At 33.1% G+C, this 16,426-nt stretch overlaps 2 protein-coding genes across 2 annotated transcripts in view; one reads left to right on the forward strand and one right to left on the reverse strand.

Annotated features, from left to right (window-relative positions):
- Positions 1 to 6,312, reverse strand: part of Src42A (Tyrosine-protein kinase Src42A) — a 66,816-nt gene extending 60,504 nt beyond the window's left edge. The window contains exon 1 of the mRNA XM_068764610.1: positions 5,757 to 6,312. Coding sequence (XP_068620711.1) covers positions 5,757 to 6,121 — 365 coding nt within the window. The 5' untranslated portion in view covers positions 6,122 to 6,312. The remainder of the gene's footprint in view (positions 1 to 5,756) is intronic.
- Positions 6,313 to 13,559: 7,247 nt separating this feature from the next.
- The window catches only part of LOC137921787 (G-protein coupled receptor dmsr-1-like), a 51,978-nt gene continuing 49,111 nt past the window's right edge, over positions 13,560 to 16,426 (forward strand). The window contains exon 1 of the mRNA XM_068764615.1: positions 13,560 to 13,673. The gene's annotated coding sequence lies outside the window, so the exon portion shown is untranslated. The remainder of the gene's footprint in view (positions 13,674 to 16,426) is intronic.

Raw genomic sequence — 16,426 nt, forward strand, 5'->3', positions numbered from 1 at the left:
TGAAAAAGTTGCTCCCTAGATGATGCATTCATTAATTTAGCCTCCACTCCAAACGTAGTTTCGGAAAGATTGGCAGATTCTCTTACAATTCTAATACGTAATATTAATAGTGTCTATATAAAGTTGCATTAAAATGAAAGAAAAATGCTAAAACGATTGAAATACTTTAATTAGTATCCAGTGCAAAGAGGTGTGTTAGCAATTTAAAATTGAAATTGACAAACACAGAACGTAGACGGTGAAATTAATTTGCAAGTGTCAGCGAAGTTAGATTTAGCGATTCGTTCAAACGATTAATTAAATATAATTGAACACTCCTTACGTATGAGCCACTTTTTAGGTCGTGCAAGAGAAACTTAAATTCGTCTCATAGCAACACAGGTTATATATTCATTTACCCTCCTGCTTTTATACAGAGTAATTGGTTACAGACGTTAAAGCTTCAAAAAGGTGAATGTATGAAAAATTAACCTCTGGTACAACCCTTCCAACCGACATTGGTTTGGAAAATACTTAAGTAATGATAACATATTAAAAAAAGCGTTTTAAAAATAAGAAATACTGCTTATTATATTAAATCATTGTTTAATACCTGTCCCTACAGAGATTGTACTGTCAAAAGTTATTGGCTTATCGCATTCCAACAAAAAATAATTTAATGTTACAAATTTCGGAGTGATAATTTCATAGCTTCATGCTGACAAAGAAGCTACACATTCGCCTTTTTAAAGCCTTTATACCTACAACCAATCACCCTGGTGATATTCTATTTTTGGCCCGAGATATATACGTATAAAATGAACATACACATGTCAAATTCACAAACAAAATAAATTTGTATGGAATGTAAAAGACCAATCTATTCAAAAACAAGTCCACCTTTTGTGGAATCATTTCATATGCTCGTTAGGCTTTACTATACCTTCATTCAAAATAATTCTTTACAAATATATATGGATACATAAATACAGATAAATAGGAAAAAGATATATAAATAAAACGAAGATAGATTCTTTCATGGTTTTCACAAAGCTATGATAGAAAGAGTTAGTTAATAATGTGTTTTAAAAGCAATAATGAAGGTGGATCTTTTCGTCGATACGGGAGAGGTCAAGAAAACGATCCGTGTCACTCGGCAGGCATCACGTGCTTTTGTGGCCTTATAGCATGTTTATGTTTAAATTGTGTTGGAAAGAATATAAAGGAAATCGTGAGCGAAGAAGTATAATTAATAAATATCAAATGTGTGTGGATCCCAACGTATATTCGATACGGAAATGTAAAAATTATTATGATTTGGGTCGAACTTTTTTGAAAGACGCTGGATGCAAGCAGGTTCCATCCGGACTCGTTATGGGAGAGGTCTATGTACAGCAGTGGGCTTTTACTGATTAGATGGCGCCCCCCACCATAAATAACGGGGTAATGTATAGAGCCCAAGAGATTAACTAAAAATATTACATACATATAATGTAAGTTAACTTACATCAACTTAAAAATATGTTTTATTTCAGCGATCTAACTGTTTTAGTTCGCAATTCAACGGAGTAGTGATCAGATCGCAGTGACACAAGTCAACGAAATACATGAAGTCCTCATTTAACAGAACAAAAAAAACCTTTAAAAAAAACAATTTTCTTTAAAACTTAAACTTTTTAAAATGTTACGGGAAAAAACTTTTTGGGTATTCAAGATATCTCGCTAAAACCTCCCGGTTGTCGCCCACTGCGTTTTTTCAGGAAGCACGGTATCTCAAAGTTAAAGATCACGAACAGTCATTTGCGTTAAGCTATTCTGCATAGCCCGTCCCAGGGTATGCGTTGTTCACGCTACCCCATGAATTCCAATCTAACCTAACTTTACACTTTTTAAATAATAAGCTGCTACAAATCTAATATTTCAATTACTTCCAATTAGATCTTGTAACTAAATCAACGACATCTGATACACAGATATGGAACATCGATAAAAGAATGCACATGTTGATTGAATATACAATAATAATAATCAATATTCAGAAGAATATATGGGAAATTTAAGCAAACAGAAAAATAATTTCATAATTATGTCATCGCGTACAGTACGAATATATACTCCGATGCGTCCTATCAATTCCGTTGGTTACATTAGTTGTCCTTCACGAGTGGCTAGCTCAATCGGTAATAGATACATATATTCTGATTTCCTGATGCGACACAAAGCCGCTGGGCCTGCGGTCGTATCACGTTATTGATAGCTGGAGGAAGTTCGTTAAGGACGAGCCCGACGTCGCTGTGCAATCGAAACAATGAATCACATGACACATTTAACGCCTGCTGAAGGTTTTTTCCGAATCACGGAAAATCATTTTCAACGCCAAATTTTAATGACAAAGAATTGCTGTTGATTTTACATTATCAATAAAAAAAATATTATTTTTTTATTTTTTCATAAATCTGGGTTGCACGTGTTAACAACGTTGTATATATAATATATATGCAAATGACTACACTAAATCGGAAGTGTATAGTCGATATTGGTGTCATTTGAAAATATATACACATAATTCTCAAAATAACCATGTACAATAATTTTAGACTCTGCTTGTGTAGAATAGTAGTCTGCTTCTGTAGAATCCTCAGTAACTTCGGCTACATTGCAAGGTGGAGCTCAAAAAATCTAGAAAGCCTAATTGTTGTCGGTAATCTAAAGACTAAACAGGCTAGAGGACGGTCACCTTCTCGCCGAACTGATGCAGTTTCAAGAGTGTGCAACACTACCGTGCACGACTCTTCAAAACCTAAAGAAAAATAGTAGCGGAGACTGTTATGTGTAGCCACGACCCTCGGTCATGAGGAAACGACTTAGTGAACAATTATTCTATAAAACTTTTTAAGTAAAACGTTTTTAATACTGCACGATGTCTTATACTGTTATTAAACAGTCTTTGCCACTTTTGCCTATAGTAATAATAATGTACTTTTTCCAAATATAATTACTAGTAAAGATAAATATTGTGTAATATATTTTCAATTCAGTATCAATTAATTAGATAAGTCGCTGTTCATTTTCAACCAACACTTTCAAACATTACGTGCGGCTGCGCTCCGTCAAGATGAATCAATAATTTTTTCAAAGTGAAATTATTCTTAATTTTCAATTACGTAATATACTTGATACAGAGTGTTATGTTAACAACCTCAAAGCTTTACTTAAGAATTTAGGCGCCGACGTTCGGCCAAGTAGGAAGCGCATAGCTTCATATTAATCATAATGTAAAATAGTTTTTCGATTCATGAATATTAAACAAGTTTTCGTATGGTTAAGGCTGAGTAAATGAATATTTCTTATTTTTTAATGTTCGATTCGGCGCCGGAGTCGGTACACTTTCGCTCGCAAATTTTCTAGTATAGCAGTGACAACGAGTGTAATTCTTGCGCAACGTGCAAACGTGGTAAACCGATTGTAATTATTATTGTAATAGCGTTCTAATCTAAATGAGGTGTAAGTGGTCGACGCAGTGTGAAAGTGCGTCCGATCAGACATCTGTTGTCCGGTCGCCCAATGATATAACTTGTTTATCGAATTCGCATGGACACTTGGCCCTATATATCGGTAGTAAAATCCGACAGAACCCCTTCAATGTTTGACGCCGCATGTTACACCCAGTAACTGAACTGGATAAAATTGTGAGCGTGAAACTTCTTGCCAGTATATTTGATAACCCACTTATGAAGTTCTTTTAGTTATTCTCATAGCAAAATATTGACTACAAATTCGTACAAAGTTATATATTAAATAAATATCAGGTTACTGAAATATTTTTAATATAAGTTGGAGAAAAAAAATTATACGATCAGTCTTTCAGCACGAAACTGTCACGACAGCTTTATCAAGACATCATAACTCATACTCTGGAATTAAAAAAAATAAACGTTTTTGCACCTGTAAGGAAAACTACCACAAGCCACAAGCGGTGTGCCTACTTCATAGCCTAATGTCAGCCTCAGAGCACCAGCCTTTTCTCTATCCTTTAAATCTCATTGGTAACATACCATCCAAGATAGCTCCCCATAGTGACCAATGAAATCTTTCATTAATCAGTGGCCTTGGGTACCATGGCTAGGGACAATTTTAAATGGTTTTATTGCTAAGATTTCACATTGAGCAAGAAAACTAAGCTACCAAGACTTTCCACTTTAACCCACAAGCTTGTCCAATGAACCAGGCTTAGAGAATTAATAACTTACCAATGTTAAACTAAGGTCTAATCTAAATGATGTATAGGTGGTCAATGCAATGTAAAAGTGTGGATAATTTGTTGCCACTCAAAAATACAAACTAAATAAAAATGCAGATAAGAAGAATAACATACACAGATAATTAACAGAACTAACTGAATCCCTTGTAAAGATATTTTTTTCATATTACATCTAGTAGTATATTAGACTGGATAAAACCAAACTAAATTTAACAATTAAGTGTTGTGTCACTCTATATTTACAATACATATAAAGTTTAAACACATTACATGTAAATAAATCTTAATTGTAGTCCATTACGGAAGTACTCAAAGGGCTGAGCTGCCATTAAGTACATCTGCAATTGATTTTTATTTTAATCAAATTGGGCTTTTCTGGCATTCCTCTCTCAATATGTATAAGTAAACCAAAGCGGGAAATAATATGTATAAGTAAACATTTTAAAAAGCAGCCAAGAAATTCTTTATGTCAATCTATCCATAATGTAATTATTTATCTCCAAAATTTTGCATAGACATACCATTAGCCTAAATAAAATATTAATTCAATTAATGGCTATAGCATAATTATTATTTATTACTTTAAGTAAAAGATGATCATCTAAAATTTAAAACCATTACTTAATATATTGTTACATTTATAATTCTATGAAAAAACTAATGTAACATGTTGATTGTTGATCATATAGTAAGAAGTGCTTTCATAATGCAGATTACTATTTAATATTAATTACTATCCTACATCTTTCTGCACACCATATGCAAGAGACTAATAACTACTGACAAATTTGTGTTGTTACATTACAATAGAAAAAAAAAAACATATTTCATTGTAATCTCTTTATACAGTGTAATTAAAAAATGGTGGTCTTTATCTAAAAAAATCATTTATCCCTTTAAAACTATTACACATATCCACAACCAATCACTCAGCATAAATATATTTATATCATTACACATATTTTTGGACAATCTAAAATTTGTTACTATTGTTAATAAAGTTTATTAAGACTTAATAATAAAATAATGACACAACTTGTTTCCTATATACTAAAAAAATTAGAAGATAACTCACTTTTCCACTATTATTAATAATAATCTAAATTTTATTGTGATTGCTTAAACTCAAACATCTTTGTTTATCAACAATATGTTTAAATGATAAAACTATTTTTATTAACCATGTTATCAACAACACTTCCCTAACTGTTTGAATATAAGTTGGGCATTCACTTTATAAACAAACAATCGGAAAATAAATTAAACGTAAATTGAACATTTTTTGGAAGCCATGTATGTGCAAGTATGGCTCTACTATGCATTATTATCCTGTTACTTAGCTTCGCATTGACTTTAATATAAGTTTTAGTACGATGGCTGTAGTGGTTAAACTAATCGGCTAAATTAAGACATTTAAAACGCATGTGTAGTCAATAAGAACACGTAAAGGAAAAGAAATCGTACAGGAACCGCTCACTGTTGTAAAGATTGCATAAAAACAGATATGATTACTCACGGTTCGGCCTCTATAGACTGCAAGCGGGCGACATAATTCGAAGGAATGTAGCCTTCTTGTTTAGTTTTCTTGCTCCTAGCTAACCACCAATCACCCTGAGTGTCATTGAGTATTTCCAGGTGTTCGCCCTTTCTAAAGCTTAAGTCTTCATCGGTTCTAGCATCGTAATCATACAGGGCCACGAATATGCGAGTGGGAGGGATCTCACTCGTATCAGGCCCTTGATTTACTGTAGATCTTATCGGATCCGGGGGCGGTGTAGGCACCGGAGTATGGAATGGTCTCGGATCTTCTTCGTGTGCGTTCGTCCTTTCATTTTTACTCTTAGAATCCTTTTCTCCTGTACTACTAAAACAGTTCCCCATTTTCTCTTTACAAGGTGAAACAAGACTCACTTGTTCGATGTCAAATCACACACTTATATGAATCTAAACGGTTATTAATAATTTGTATGTCTATAAGCATTTTACAATTTCACTAAACAGTTAATAAAAGCAAACCGAAAACATATTTTATAGTAAACAAAGAAAACAAAATCCCGATAGGATATTACTACAAGAAGCCATTTTGAAATATTATAGACAACAAATAGACAGCCACTCTATAGTCTCTGCTGATGTTATGATAAAATAATAAGCAACATATTATTACACAGAATTATTTATTAATCTAAGAATATTAAGACCTGGTTGATAAAATAAACTTTTATAATGTTCTCCGACATAAACATATTTTAAAAAATGTAATTAAAGTGCATACAAGAATTTTATTATGACAAACTTTATGTTGTACTTTATGTTGTACTTTATGTTGTATGGTAATAATGGCTAAGTTATAATTGTGTAGTTTTAAACATTAGCAAAACTTGAAATTTTGACTTCATATGATTAATATTATAACTTTTTAAAAATCTTAACATTGTTCCACGCCTAATTATAGTAAATTTTTAGCGCCATCTAGAGGGTATGCTAATATTTTGCAGACATAGAGCGTTCGATACATCATGTTATAATTACTTGTAATAGGTGGCGTTAAAACCAAAATCAAAACGAAAATTTTAATATTTTAAGACTAGCAGTGGCAGTCCAGAGTATATGCCCATTAAGGTTTGCAATTGTAGGTCGCGGGGTTTATTCTTTAGAAACATTTAAATTATGTAACATCATAATTCCACATAAAGGTAACCAGCATAAGTTTAGATCCAAATTCTAGAAGATATTTGACATCCACGAATCCATACTAAACGTGTTCTATCGGTTTCAATCCGTTCCCCTCTCTGAGAGGGAACAACATACACATCATACGAAACAATCATCTTCAGAAGATCACTATTAATTTAAAGCCAGTTACGAGCGGCAGCTCCGTTTAGGTTTCTTAGTGCTTTATAATGGTCATTATTAAGTTGGTAGCGTCATTACTGTGTTAGTAATTCTTTTCTTCATTTTTCTAGTCTTTTGTTTCTAAGAACAGTATATTTATGCATTGATCTTTAATATTTATGTTTCTATATTGAGACTAATGGTTTCGGTGACATAGAAGTTTTATATACGTTCATAAATTTCTACATAATTTAATTTATTGTAAATAATACATAAAAATATATAAAAACATGCAAGCATAAACTAAAAATTATAAGCATCTAACAAAAGCATTTACTATAATAATGCAACAATCTTTGTTATTGATAAAAATGTAAACATTTTAATAACAAAGTATTTTCTCAAAATTAACAATAAGAAGACAGAAAAAATGAGTAACTTAATTTTCGATTTACGTTTTATAACTAAAAGTTTTAACCTTGTTCGCCTGTCTTAAAGAAATTCGTTTGAAATTTAAATATTGTATAAGTAAATTGTCAAGATATTAAATTTATGAACTGAAATGTATTTAATGTGAATGAATTCTTTTATTAGTAATTTGGGTTTGTTTACATGAAAGTTCAGTAATTTAAGCGGCGAGAAGATAGAAGTGTAATTTTTTAAATTAGAAATAAATATAAGTTAATTTTAATGAGTGTTAGGTGATGGCAAATAGCTCAGTTTGGAAATAATAAACTCTGCACAGCACTTTATTAGTACTTTTATTTGAGGATCCGTTAAAAAGCCATATAGTTAGTACAGAACATTTGCCTGTTGATTCTTATGTTAGCATTTTGTGTAGATATATCATGGTGATTAAATAAGTTCATAATCATCTTTTTAGCACACTTGTAAAAGTAAATTTCCAATATGTTTTGAGAGCAACTTGAGATTATTACATTAAATAATTGTTAATTAAACGTTATCACTTAAATTATGTTGGCTTAGTTTATTTTTTTTAAGTATAATAAAATATTAATAATTAAAAAGTTTCTTTTCTTCATGACTTCGACTTCTTGCGGATAGTGGTTATTAGCATTTACAGACTCCATAGGTTTGAGAGGCAGAGCGGCAGGTACTTTTTAGTTTAAACCTCGTTTTTGGTAGCAAAACTTAAGAGCTCCCTTTGAAGCACATCTTAGGCTGCTGTATACTCCTTTATTAAATATATTAGAAAACCGTTGAGTACTTAGATCGCTTGAGCGGGCTCTCGTTTAGCATTCCTTCTGAAGGGCGTTAGAGAAGACCGAACTTCGTCGGGGCTGAGAAAATGTATGATGGAAAAAACGTCATCAATGTTTTTATATTTATAATAATTAGGTGTAGTCGTTTCTTGTATAAACAGACTTTGCCTCAGAAATCGGTCTGTTCTTGGTTAACTTGGTTGACTGCGAATCGTTTTGGAAGCGTGTTTCAACCTCAGGACGGCGCGAGGTTTGGCTCTTGATTCGTATGGTCCTTGGAAAGATTGTGTTGTAGGTTACAACACAAACAATTAAAGAATTTGTATGTGAGATGGCAAAATCAAATGTTAAGTTGTCCTTTTTGTGAACTCGGCGTTAGTAGAGTTCTCCGTTACGTATGTACCAGGGTGCTCCCGTAGCCCCCGTAGATTTGCAGTTTGTATGTGTTATTTGGGCTTGCATACACGAACTAGCACATGGAAGGTCTAATGATATCTTAGTAAAGTGCCACTTTGCTGTTGCAGTTAAGAAAGAACGAAGAACCGAGCATGAAGGCTACCTCGAATGTATGTGAGCTGTGTTGTAAAATATAAAAGTAAAAAGTACTTGCTAGAATCAGTGTTTTGCTTCATAAAGATTATTAAAATTTACGACTAAGTTATTATAGAAAAATAATCTGCTATTTTGTTAAAAATTAGCAGTAGAAAGGATAATAAATGTTACGGAGAAATAGAAATCATTCATTTTGTGATTCCGTCAAGAGACGAATTTAATTAAACATTTATTCACTCAAGCTTGTAGTTCGGCTTGGTTATTATTAATGTATAAGAGTATTTGTAATTGAATTACGATGTACGATTCCTAAATGGTAAAAAAGCAAATTACTTTGAAGCAAAGTTACTAATTAATAATTACAAAGGGTCTTTGGACTGGAGTTATTACATAGTCGTGTCCAAGTTTATTTTTTATTTTTATCTAATCAACAGAATAAATAACCGTCTAGACAGGTAAGTTCAATTTCGATAAACAGATTACTCGCCGAATCCGGGCTACGTTCGGAAAGCTCGGAAACATCTCGTCCAAGGTTTCTGACCAATATGTGTTGCCTGTTATGACATACGGATTCGAGACCTGGTCGTTTACGATGGGCCTTATAAGAAGGCTCAAGATCACCCAGAGTATAATAAATCTATTACATTATACCCTGCTCGAACGTTTCTTGAGTGGCGAATCCTAGCCGGTAGACGCGAAGTAGGTAGGCTAGTCTAGGTGGATCGACGACATAGTGAGGGTTGTGGGAAGTCGCTGGATTCTGGCAGCGCAAGATCGGCCACCGTGACGATCTTTCGAGAAAGCCTATGCTCTACAATGGGAATCTATCGGTTGATGATGACGACATAACAGAAACTTTAAGATAAGGTTCCACGATAATTAAATATAAGAGATATTCCTAAAATAGTTCGTTTCCATTATGTTTTTGGTCGATCGGAATAATTAATTCCACATTATTCAGCTTATTGCCACTGAAAACATATGCAAATGTACAACATAAGTCGATTGAAACTGGCTGTTACGTCGGAGTTAATGATAATTTCTATAACGCCTTTAGCAAAATGGGAGTAATAGTATATCAGAAATCATATCTCTATTACCATTGATATTTTTAAAATACCAACTATACTTAGTCTGGCTATACGTACTGTTATAATTAAAAATAAAAAAAATATATTACTTTTGAATTTGACGTCTGTTACTTTTATATGATTGTTCATTATGTTATTTATTTTCGCGCCAACATATTGTATAATATTTTGTGATATGAAAATAGAGTAAGGTGATAAAGAGAACCAAATCGTTGTAATTGCATCATTTAAAGTAGGTATTATACCAAAAATAATTTTTAAAATCCTCCATAGAGAAGATAGTTAAGCGTGTTATTTGTCATAACACCATGTTTAAAGACCAAGAATTGTAATTTTAGCAAAACTAGGCGTCGGGTCATAAAGGTCGATCTAACCAATTTTGGTTAGAAACGATGTTCCGGACTTCATCAGAGGTGAAGACTGACCGTCCTCTAGTCCTGATGTTAATTCATTGGATTATTATTTATAGTCAGTTTAAGGAGTTCGGCTTGCTCTAAACAGCATGATAATTTGGAATCCCTAAAAGAATGCATACAATTCGCAATAAAGAACTTTCCCGTGTGCGTGCTGCTGTTGATGACTGTCCTCACCGTTTAGAACACTATTGTAGCCAGCGGAGACTTTTAATAAGCATTTTATATTTATAATCGTATTATATTAATGTTTTAAACTGAAACTGTGTAATGTAGTATGTAGTGAAATAGTAATAAAAGTAACGTAAAACAAAAAGTGGTTTTCTTTGTAAGAATTATCTATGGCAAGACTAAGAGACTCAATTATTTTATGTTACATAGGGCAAGTAAATCTAATGAAGTTTCTTGTCGTTCAGATATCGATTTACTCTGCAGAAATTGTTTAAGTGAGGCGCAAAATGTTCAAATTATTTGACACGCTATACAAGTTAATGAAACTATTTATAGATCGAACTAAACGGCAAGTTAGTATTAAATTCCATTTAATTTTTTTCTATCGTTCTATGCCTATTAATTTTAGAATTTTTAGTTTCTATCATTTTTGTGGGTATGTGCTCTTTCATGTGGATTAATATAAGTGGAAGAATAATATCAATAAACATATAGCTTAAGTACTTGAGTTAAAATATTTATTATTTATTATTAGTCAGTTAACTTCCCTATAATAGTAAAAAATATCGCTTTGACAATTTAAAATAGGTCTATAAAAGTGTTTGCAAAGGCTGTAAATGAGAGTAATTTTATTAATTTCGTAATTTATAAGAGAACCTAGTTTTACATTAAGAGCTATTTTCCTTTGCGGTTACTTCCGCCCGAAATCTCGTTTCTGTTCAAATACGACTATTTAAACACAATTTAGGATTTGTAATTAAAATGAAACGTAATGAAGAAACAACGTTTCGTAAAATTAAAACCATTTTATATGTATCTATAAGTGTATGCTTATATATAATAATAAATATCTATGATTATTGTATATAAAACGAAGGATTGTCCAGAAAACTGAATACACAATCATAATTTTCGTTTTTTTTAAACCATAAATTGCATATTTTGACAAACATGATTTTTACAAATATTATTTGGATGTTTTTGTTATGTTTTTTAAACTATCATTATATTAATGTGAGCATCGAAAATTCACTTAGTGCCGAAAACATCTAGTTGTGCCTTGCATCCCACTATAAAAGCTCACGGAAACTATGCACCCTTATCAGTCACTATTTATACGTTGACCTGATTACATGAATCAAAATGGATATTACATCCGAAAAAGCCTCAAGTTGTATTCCTGCGACAGGGATTCATCCAGCGGTAAATCGTTCACTTACTAAATCTGAGCAAATTTGCTATATCGAGAGTATACGGGAGATTTCAGAAGATTGGTCACTATACTAGAAGGCCAAATACCTAATAGCGTCAGCGAAGATGACCATTTTATTGCCTTGATGAACTTCCGAAATCGCAATCTAACCGGCGTTGCTTCGAAACAGCAATTGAGGGAAGTTCGAGGAGTGCCGCCAGATACATCGAAAAAATTCTTCTGGGTCTTGTCGTCATTTACAAAGGTTTCATTGGGGATAACTTCCTTTTAATGCATGACATTGCCCGTCGTAGCACAGTAAGAACCACTCGCCAGACTCATGACACAAGTCGGCATTCGAACTATGCACTGACCATCACTGAGTCTAGAACTCAATTCCGTTGAACATTTGTAGGTTTGACCAAGAAATCGGGCTGCTGCAAACCTCGTGGAGCTGAGATGCTTCCTCAGCACTTGGTACAAAAATTAATAAGGACGATGAGAAACTGCCTCCGAGATGTCGTAAAATCTAGAGAAGGTATAACAAAATATTAATTTTAAAAAGTAATTTAATATAGCTTTTCGTTTTTATTTGACTTTCATCTTTTAGTTAACTATTCTAATACTAACACTAACTATTTTAATCACTTTATAACAGTTTTTTTGTACTATTAAAAACGGATTCTTTTTACCCGGTCGATATATTAATATATATTGAAACCTCGCTCTTTTGAAAAATGTCTACATATTATCGTCAAAGTAGAGCTATTGAAAAGTAAATGTTTTTGAAGAACGCTGCAGTTACAATGGTGTTTCATAATTAATCTTCTTCGCATTGGATACGTTTTATGTATAATATTCGTATGTTATTTACGTGTGATTTGTTTTTAACTTTAATAAGAACGTTATAAATTACCTACTTCGTATTATGTTAATGCGAAATTTTTCATTTTTCAAGTGGATAACGTAGTAGTACCCCTGTGAGGAGCGCACGAAACTCCTGCACATACTAGTATAATCGGCGAACGTCTTCAGTAACAATCATAGCCAACGTCATCATATGTACCGTAGGGTATACTGCAGGAATTAGGCTTCAAATTCAAATTCAATTTATAATCACAATATCTTTATTCTTGCCCGGGCACATTAGCGTTGCTGTCACCTTTGAGGCTATAACAGGCTTGGTATAATTTGGTATGTCCTTCCTAGCAAGTGGGTTCTATTTTTAGGCGCATAAGTTTCGCCTTTCGTCCGGTATCCTTAGTTCAGCTGCATACCGGCGATAGCAAGCGCAGATGAAACAGTTCCCAGAAAAGATATTGCGGACGTGGCTTAAGCGGACTGGCCAATGTAATGGTATTCTGTTTGAGGTAGCCGCGGGTTCGATTCCCGATTATGTATAATTCATACAAACAGTCTTATAGAGGATGCGCAGTAGCGTCTGCAGCGTACATCATAATACCACACTGCGATCACAAACCCGCCTGCAAGTATGGTATGGAATATTCCTTATACCTTAGGAGGAGGCTTATGCCTTTCAGAGGGCGTCTAAGAGCTGAAACTACGACGACGACGACTGTTCTTTCTACCACTGATTCCGACAAAAACCATACCTTGACTTCGCCTCGGACGGTGTGTTATTGTGTAATAAATTTTTCCTTAAGTATGTTACATGAATCGTGTGACAGTAATATTCTCTTTCGTTACATTGATATATTGATACAGTTTAAATGGATAACAAAAGAAAAATTATCGTTAAGGAGCGGTTAAGCAAATAGTACTAGAGTGTGTAACAGTAAGAGTCACACGCGGCGTCAGTCGGTGGCGGTCAGTGTCTGAACGTCGGTCGTGTATTGTGGCGCCTTCCGCCTATTCCCTAATGTGTTTTCTCTTAATACTTTTATCTACACGCAGATTTGAACTTCAAAATTATTAAGATGCGAAACTGACAAACTAGTAAGTATTATAATTCTAAAATTAGTGTTAATTTTATTCTTTAATTCCATATTCAAATATAATTTTTTGGTATCATTTATTTTTTTTACAAATTTCCCGCAATTTTTTATTACCTGTATATAAATTTTTATACAACTGTGACACGCAACAATCAGATTTAATAATTTCTTTGTTTTACCTAATCTTTAAGGAAAATACAAATAATATATAAATATTTCATGTAAATATGAAATATTACAGTTTTGATAATTTAATATGCAAATTTTGTTACATATTTCGTTGCATCTCTTTAAAAAAAAATACACGTAAATGTTTAGGAATTGGTTGGCCATAGGTTCTATGTACAGTTAGAGGAACCAGTACATCTACTTTCGCTTTTATACGGAAATGAATTAATATTTGGTTTTTGAAGGATTTTCAGGTCTAAACATATCTTGTAATAATACGATGTATTTAAATATATTGAAAAGATCAATCGTTATAACAGTCAACGATTATTGAAAACATTCCCAGGTTTAATCATAATACGGACATTGCTTTGTATCATCTAGCTTGTATTTCAAGAGAAGCATTATGTGTTAAATCACTTTTATAATGACGGGGTAATAGCGTATTAAGCTGAGTGATAAAGATGCCGCGTCTGGACTGTGTGTTTGTTGCGAGGCGAGAAATTTGATTTAATCCAGTAATACTAACATCTTGTATATACATATATATAATTATTAACTGACCTGGTGAAGTTCGTTCCACCAAAAATTCAATGAAAGATCATTTCACATTTTCAAATTTACAGTTTAATATATTTTAATTAATAATTTTGTTTAATAACATAATTAAATTAAATTCTGTACACTGCTAGACTTGGTAGATCTTTAGAGTGATATGTTTTAAGAATTATTTCTATTTGTAGGACTAGGTTCCCGACAGAAACAAATCCAAAAAAAAATGTCATAAAATTGGGTTTTGCCGATCTATAGTATAAATATAATGAGGCAATTAACAAGACTATTTATGGTATATATAAAGATAGATATTCGACTTTTTTTTCTAAGTTGGAGAAGCTTTTAATAACGTCAACCAACCTTTTTGGTTTATTTATACAGGGAAGGAAAATATAATTGGTACAAGTCTAATTGGTTTATTGTTAATCTTATAGCTTATCCAAAAACCGGCTTTTTATACAGAAAGATAAGAAATGTTTTTGATAATTTCTTGTATTTCAGTTGAAATGCTATCTAAGCCCATGGTAGCAGGATAAAGCAATGTCACAATTGTAAATCAACGCTAGACTGATCTCCATGACAGATGTCTTTGTAATCATTTCTGTAAATTTATTTTCACTTCATTAAGACTTTTATTGTGAGGTTATTTTAAACTCAAATCTATTATTTAAAAAACTGTTACGTTGACATATAATTACAATTACATAGTTCATTTATTAACATTTTTTTCATTACGCAAACTTTTTTTAAATTATTCTACGAATATAAACTTTATTTTTGGATATCTAATATAAAGCGGACATGTTCAATGTGTGGGACGACGGCGCGTATTTGATCAGTATACCGAAAATCCTTTATTAACACAGGACCTATGTACATTTGACCACACACATTTAACATGGAATTATTAAAATTATATGAATTCAAATAATACATATAATATAAATAACTATTATAAGTAGCTTAATAAAACTCCCATACCGTTCCTGTTGTGGAGGAAAATAAGCCGTGGAAACGTAATGTGTACTCTATAAACCGGGTGATCGGAGCCTAATTACATCCATTGCCCATTGCCTCTTATAACAAACTGAAAACCGAAATAACTTTTATAATAATCTTCCTCAAATCCTTATAATATTCCAACTGTTTTCCCTTCGTTCCAAGTCTTAAGATTTAGAAGTGAGGCTTAATCCATAACACCGACAGAATGCAGTTAGTTGGAACTATAGCCGCATATATATGAATTACATCACCAATACTCGCACAGTTAAAAGTACTTAGGAATATCGGAAAATTTTCTACAGGTTGTTGAAGAAACAATGATACGTGAAAAGAGTGTACAGGTGTGATGGTATCTTTTGACAGGACTTTGTTGTCGTTTCAGCCCACAGACGCCCACAGTGAGGCATAGGCTTTCCCTAGAAACATCGGTTAGGGGATATACCATGATCGTCACTTTTGGCAGATGGGTTGGCGATTGCAATGTGGTATTATGGTACGCAAACGGCGCTGCTGCCCATCCTTTGGCAACTTGTTTGTGGGCATCACCCTGAATATTCTATACCTAATTTTTTTTAAACTGTCTCCAAAGTTCCCAACCGTTACGTTATACCAATGGAGACAGTATATTCGCCCCAGGGGACGGAAACCATTTACGATAGATCTTGTTTGCACCATCTTCAACAGCAGTATTCAGTAATGAGAGTACTCCATGCCCGTACGCATTACCTTATTCTTCAAGCAGGTGATAGAGTTGTAAGGCACATTCACTTCTCTAATGATTCAATCCTTGCTCAGGACGCCAGATAAGCTGGCTCCCGTATGGATATCCGGATATGGTACCGGAGTTGTTAGCTTACTTGTTTCTCGACTTCCATCACGTGATCTAGCCCAAACTACACTCGGCTGCGGTAGGTATTATCTAGCATATACCTTTTGCAGAGCAGGCGAATACTCGAGTTGCGGTAACTTGCCGGTTGCTAGCCAGCGAGCTACTGCTAATGGTTGCTCCGAACTGTGCGATCACCCACC

The sequence above is a fragment of the Battus philenor genome, unplaced genomic scaffold (assembly GCF_028537555.1).
Source record: "Battus philenor isolate CCGP_79_NKW_IND1 unplaced genomic scaffold, ilBatPhil1.0.hap1 SCAF_19, whole genome shotgun sequence".
Taxonomy (NCBI): Eukaryota; Metazoa; Arthropoda; class Insecta; order Lepidoptera; family Papilionidae; genus Battus; species Battus philenor.